This window comes from Morone saxatilis, unplaced genomic scaffold, assembly GCF_004916995.1.
Source record: "Morone saxatilis isolate NCDOM2014 unplaced genomic scaffold, NCSU_SB_2.0 Contig19, whole genome shotgun sequence".
Lineage (NCBI taxonomy): Eukaryota > Metazoa > Chordata > Actinopteri > Moronidae > Morone > Morone saxatilis.
The window spans coordinates 2,441,348-2,447,849 of NW_023339751.1; the positions used below are offsets into that span (position 1 = coordinate 2,441,348).

Sequence of the window (6,502 nt, forward strand, 5' to 3'; positions counted from 1 at the left end):
TATAGGTTTTGCGCTCGACTGAATAACTCAACTTAAGGTTTGTTTATTATGAGCAAATGGGCTTCACTGCAGTGTTTTTACAGCTGTTATGATGCACTAAAAAAATAAAGTACCGTGGAAGTGTTTGACCCTTTCCTTCCTTTTTGACCTGTGTGTTTTCTCTCTTTCCTTACAGACAGTGCAGTCACATAAGCCTCACTTCTTGGCAGTGCACTGTCAAGAAGTGGGTGGGAAGAACTATGAGGCATCCATGTCACACGTGGATAGCTTTGTCAAGTAAGTATAATGCTCATGGTGGGCTCATTTGCCGAATTGTTTGGATTAAAATGGTAATAGCGGAGCAGTTTCTGTCATAAGGAAACACCCACTTGAGGGCTTGTTGTGGAACATGCAGGAGCAGTCTGGTTTAAACTGAGCTGACTACTCCCCCCACTGGTGGCATCACAGCTGCACGTCAGCACAGCAAAATACCTTGTGTAAATCTTGGATCCGGATAAATATGAACTTAGTGAGTTATTTTAAATGTGGTTCCACTTGAAGTAAAGCTGTGTGTGTGTGTGTGGTGTGTGTTGTATGAGGTTGTGCTGTGTGTGTGTGTGTGTGTGTGTGTGTGTGTGTGTGTGTGCGTGCGTGCGTGCGTGCGTGTGTGTGTGTGTGTGTTCTGTCCATCAGGGAGCTGTTGTCCAGTGATGCCATGAAGGAGTACAGCAGAGCTCGCGTCTACCTCGATGAGAACTACAAATCCCAGGAGCATTTCACAGTGAGTGCTGTTGTGGTGCATTCATGTTCTATCTGAAAGTACACACAAACTCTTTGAATTTAAAGTGTTTTAACGTGATGGATCCCAGGCTCAACAGTGATTGGATTTAATTGGATTCTTCAAGCTGGCCTCTACACATCAAATAAACTTAGAATAACAAGAGAAAGACAGAATTATGTATTAGACATTGTTCTAAAATAAGTCTGTTTCTGTTATTTCCCACTGAATACTGAACACTAAAGACTTTAGATTAGTTGCATCAAACTGTTGTTAAACTGGAAGTCTGCCTTCAAACAGATGTAAAGCCAGAAAATCTTTTCTGCAAATGAGAAATAGATAATTTAACAAGTCAAGAAATTTCTCACCCTTTTAACAAAGTGTTTGCTTTTCTCAGCCTAAACCCTTTTGACCACACCTTTTCCTGCTGACAGCAGCGGCAGCTTCAACAACCATTTACACTTTTATGCTAAGTAGCACTTTGATTCTTGACAGACTCCCATTTCTCTGAATTCTGATATCACTAACAAGGAAACATCAGATCAACAGAGAACGTGTCAGGTTTGTGATCGCAGCTCATAAATTAGGACACTTGTGGTTGAAACTGTCACCCACCAGGTGCAAATGTGTGACAGTTCAGTCAGATGCAAGTTCGTAGAAAACGTTGACCGTGGTGTTTTGAATAGCTTACAGTTAGTTTAAACTCAGAAAGGCGTCATTTAGAGCGTCGGTATATTAAGCTCTGAATACAGCATAAGACCCTCCAGTGGACTAAAAACTGCTGCAGACTCATAAGCTGATTGACCTGCAGCTGTTGGAGAGAGTAAATGTTTGTGAATTTAAGGTGGAAATTCCAGCTTAATAGACCTACACCAATATGCTGTACCACTGCCTGCCACTTCCCCCTAATGTGTAGTAACAGCAGACGGCCACCAGATGGCAGTAAATATTAGGAAATCATTTTCCTGTGAGAGAGAGTGTTGTGTTCAAATGTTTTGGGATTGCTTCTTCATTGATTATCAAGATTTATTCGCAATTCATGGATTCCTTTGCAGTAGCTTAGACACTTTTAGTTAACAAAAGTAAGTCATGATACAGTCAGTTTTCAGTGTTGCAAGCTGTCAGTGACTTCACACTGAAAGAAGTTGAAGTGCAGCAAATTACCGTAGGGAGAAATCTGGTTGGTAAACGTTGTAAAAGAACAGATCACAATGACAATGTACATGTGATACAAAACAACTAGTATATGAGTGCACACTTATTCACAGATCATACATAAACCAAAACAATGAATACATACTCCACTATTTATGGGAAAGCTTGCACCAATCAGGATTACTCAGTTAGGTAACTCCAAAAATAACATGCAACAACTTGGCAACATGAATATTTATTAATAAATAGCAATATTCAATACATATGACTGATTGACACCTAATATATTCAAGTTTAGTTTTACAAATTCGGATTCAGAAAGACTAAAAACTAAAGCCAAATAGTTTTTTTTTTCACAGGTAAACTGATAACCCAGTTTACAGAAGCAACAATAAAATAACAAAAATCCTGCCTTTTCTTTTATGGCCCAAAAAAAAAAAGTTGGCAAAAAAGTAATCAAACTACTTTGCAAATATGAATGCAGCTGAGTTGGCCTAAATAATGAAAGTCAGTGCGGGATAATGTGTCACACTCTCTGTAAGATACATATTCATCTACCATCATCTTCATAGGTTTCCTGTTTAACTGACACATCAATAAATGATATTAATTTGGCCAAGTACGCAATTATACTCAGGACAGAACCTTTAATCTTGGTCAATGAGCCTTTTCATTAATTTATTTGTTCCATAGCTGAATAGATGTTTTGTATATGGCCTCTTGGTGGCGCCAGATACTCAAACCTAACAGCAGTAGCAGCAAAAGACCTGAGTCCTGCAACCGTCCCGTGGTTCACAAGGAAACATGGTCTTAAGTTTTATGTCCGCTGCCTAATTAACAGACTCCGGGTATGTCAGATGACCAACTCCACATTCCCAGGAGTTTATGTGGAAAAAAGCAGTAGAGAATAACAAGTCGAGACTGGTCCAGATGTGGACTTTGGTCCCAGTTTGTCCCACATCACCGAGTTGTGTGTGTGTCTTGGTTCTCCTCCATGTTTACGGCGCTATCACCACGCTACACTGCACCTCCACAAACGCTCATAAATCACGGCACCCACTGAGTCACATTTGCTCTTTTCAAAAAAATATTACAAACATTGGCCTTTAGAAAATATAATTATCTGCCATTTCATATAAGCGCCGCTAATATCCCGGCATTATGAGCTGTTTATTTAATGGTGTTTGTCTATAGATTAACCTTTTTGTTGTATTTTCATTTTCATCAAATAGAGATGGCAGTTTGTGCTTCTCTTTGTGAATCAGTCAGTGGAAAGGGAAACATCTGATGTGCTTTCTATGATGTTGATATTGAAATCCTGGCAACAGTAAATATGAATAGACTCTCCAGTCTGTCTCACACAGGGCTTGCCATTTAGCTTTGATGACATCACCCGTATTTGTTTTCTCAATCTTCGATTTTTCTTTCCCCCGTGCTCCGGGGATAATTGTTTGTTGTCTGCCCCGCCTGTCAATTTTCAGATAATGTAAGTGGGAACACTTTTCTGGGTCCAGAGCTTCCACTTTGTCTGAGTGTGCGTATTGTTGTGCTTTTGTATGCAGTTATGTGCGTGTGTAGTTTCTTTGGACGTGAACAAGTGAATGATTTGAATGTGTGGGAGTGCAGTAATGTGGCGAGTGTATGGTAAAGGCCAGTGAGATTGTGTACATGCCTGCCCAGTGTGAGAGTGTGTTTGAACTGCATTTCTGCATCCGGGAAGGAGAGGAATGTGACTGAGGGATGAATGTGTGAAACCCATTTTTTAGAGCCGAAGAAATTAATCAATTAGACCATCGACACAAATTCAATCAGCAGCTCATTTTTTAAGCAAAAATTCCTAAAATGTCTCTGGATCCAGTTCATCAGATGTGAATTTTTGCTGCTTTTCTTAGTCTTCTATGATAGTAAATTGAATCTTTTGGGGTTTGGGAGTTTTGACAAAACAAGCAATTTGATTATGTCAATTTGAGCTCAATTTGGGAAACTGCGATAGCTGTCCAAAAGATTAATAAAAAAAAATATAGGATATATAGAGGATATATATTATAGAAAATAATAATTGGTCGAAGCCCTAACTGTGCTTAAATCTGAAGCAATAAAAACATAATTATCTATTTAACAAATGGACTTTGAATAGCATTATTTTAAATCACCTATTTAGTCAGAAAAGTGGAGCTAAAATTAACTTTTGATAATTTGTTGAGCAAAAATATTTTTTAAGGTAAAATCAGAACCCATTTCCAACCCAATCCAACCTGCTGATGCGTAAATAAAATGCAGTGTGGATGCTGGAAGAAGCTGAAGCCTTGTCTGTTTACTGTAACTTAATTTCTCTAAATTAAACTGCAATAATTTATTGATGTTGAAATGCTACATGTAACACCTTCATGCTGAATCTGAACAATGAGACGTCCGGGCGAGCTGGAGCTCCTCCTCTCCTCCCAGAGGAAGGCAGCAGTGCCAGGAGCTTGACTGACACGTTCCCCCCTACGGCTGAGCCTGGGCCTGGTGTTTTACAGCCCTGTTAAGGTATACAGCAGGTAAAATGTCAATTAGGAAGGCCCGCCCTGATAACTCAACTCCCAATCCACTTGTTCTTGGCCATTAATATTTATCGTGGGCCTGGCCCTGGAGCTGCAGCCCATGTCATCTGGAATGATGCGCGCTAATGTTACAGCTTCCTGACACGCGCTTCTACTCTGTGTCTGTACAGCTTAACAGAAAACGCCTGCAAACCCGCATGCACAAACACACACACCTCCCACTGTCACATAGTCTAATCAAGATATCCACATACACAGACAGTGACACACACAGACGCACGCACACACTGCCTCCCCAGCCCTCAGTTGTTCCAGGGCATTTTAATGGGAAATTAAAGGCATCCCTCATGTCTGTGGTCTGCAGGACAGGAATGAGTGCAGCGACAGAGGATAAATCAGGCTCTGTGGCTTGACAGGACACCGCTGTCTCCTCTTTACCCCCGTGGTTGTGTGTGTATGCATGCATGCATGTGTGTGTGTTTGTACTTACAACTGCTTTTGCTCCAGGAGACAGTGTTGTAGTGTGTAAGCACTTTGTCCTGACCGATTTGTGTCATGGATCTAAAACACTGGAAGTTCAAAGGAAGCTGTTTGTAGTTTTTGATTTCATTATCAAGGCGTCAGTGTCTAATGTTAGTGTACACAAACTGCAAATGGTAACAGACTTCTAATGAAAAGCAGGCTAGCATGAATCCCGACTTACTGCTTTTGATGTGGTTGCAGTAAGCATTTACAGTAATTTACATTATTTGGAATTAGAGAGTCGTAACTTTACTAATTTAATACAGTTGCACTTCATAAAAACAATCTTCACACAGGATTTGTCCTTCCTGATGTAAATTAGGATTTTAACAAACACATACAGTTACAGTAACAACAAACATGTAAGTGTTACAGTGTTACAGTAAGATAAAAACTGATTTTGTAAATATGGATGATTCATAAAGACTGAGTTGGCTGTTCACATATGAAACATTTAGATTAGTCAGTCCCTCGGAGAAAGGCTGGGAGATGAGAGAAATTTTTGTCAGGATAAACTGCAGGCTTGTAGCATTTCCTTTCTGTCTTATGCTGTTTGAGTACAATTTATTTTAATTGTTTCCCATAAATGTATATGTTATCTTACAGTATACACAAGCACAAATAATGTTTAATTTGTTTGAAGTGTTACCAGAAGATGCTTTTTGATAAATATCAGTCTTGCAACCCCTTTTGAGATGGGGAAAATGTTTGTCGTGACACAGAAATAAAGACAAACTCATTACATAGGTTACATGAAAAATGATTACAATACAAAGAAGTTAGTTTATGAGAATGTTTAACTGAATAGAAATGTCTTTAGATGAGCAGATAGGCTGTTCCTGCACTTGAGGAAACGAACAGATTTACTTTACTCAAAATTATAAAGACAGAAAGTGTGGTGTAAAACAGACCCATTCAGGTTAAGCAAAGTCGCAGTCTTTATTGATCTCTTAAAAGTTGATGCTTTTACCCCCACAGCAGCCACATGTTGATATGTTGTCTATGAGCGAGATTTCTGTCATTGGAAATGTATTTACTTAATCAACAAAACAGTTAACAGCATCAGCAAGATGCCCTAATTTTTGCCCGTCCGGCCCAAGCTGCCGTCTGATCTGTGGTCAGTAGAGCCGCCCTGTCAGTAGCTGCCAGCGGCTCTGCCTCTTTCTGCTCCAGAGGTGAGTCCTTAATTCTCCTCCAGGCAGCGTGCTGTAATGCAATCATCAGTACCGCTCTGCTCGGCCAGGAATTTATGAACACTTAGTGTCCCTCTGTGCTGACAGGGCCTCAGCGTGAGTGTGTTTACGGTATTGCCCAGAAATGCGTGTCACTCGCATTTATCGCCTTTTTTTTTTTTTAAAGCTGCATCCTATATCACCCCCCTGTTCCACCTTTTTATGATGAAACAAAACCAGGTTGCATATAGAGATTATATACTTTCCAGAGAAAGTGGGGTCATAGAGGAGGGGTCTCTGTGTACAGTCTGTTGGTTTTACACACAGGTTAACTAGCAGGAGCAACCCCCCCC

General features: G+C 40.1%; 1 protein-coding gene across 1 annotated transcript in view; it reads left to right on the forward strand.

Annotated features, from left to right (window-relative positions):
• The window catches only part of LOC118329499 (inositol polyphosphate-5-phosphatase A), a gene marked incomplete in the record, with an annotated part of 110,765 nt that overhangs the window by 28,331 nt on the left and 75,932 nt on the right, over window positions 1-6,502 (forward strand). Inside the window, 2 exon segments of the mRNA XM_035663716.1 lie at window positions 176-276; window positions 673-760. Of these exon segments, the coding sequence (XP_035519609.1) occupies window positions 251-276; window positions 673-760 (114 nt within the window).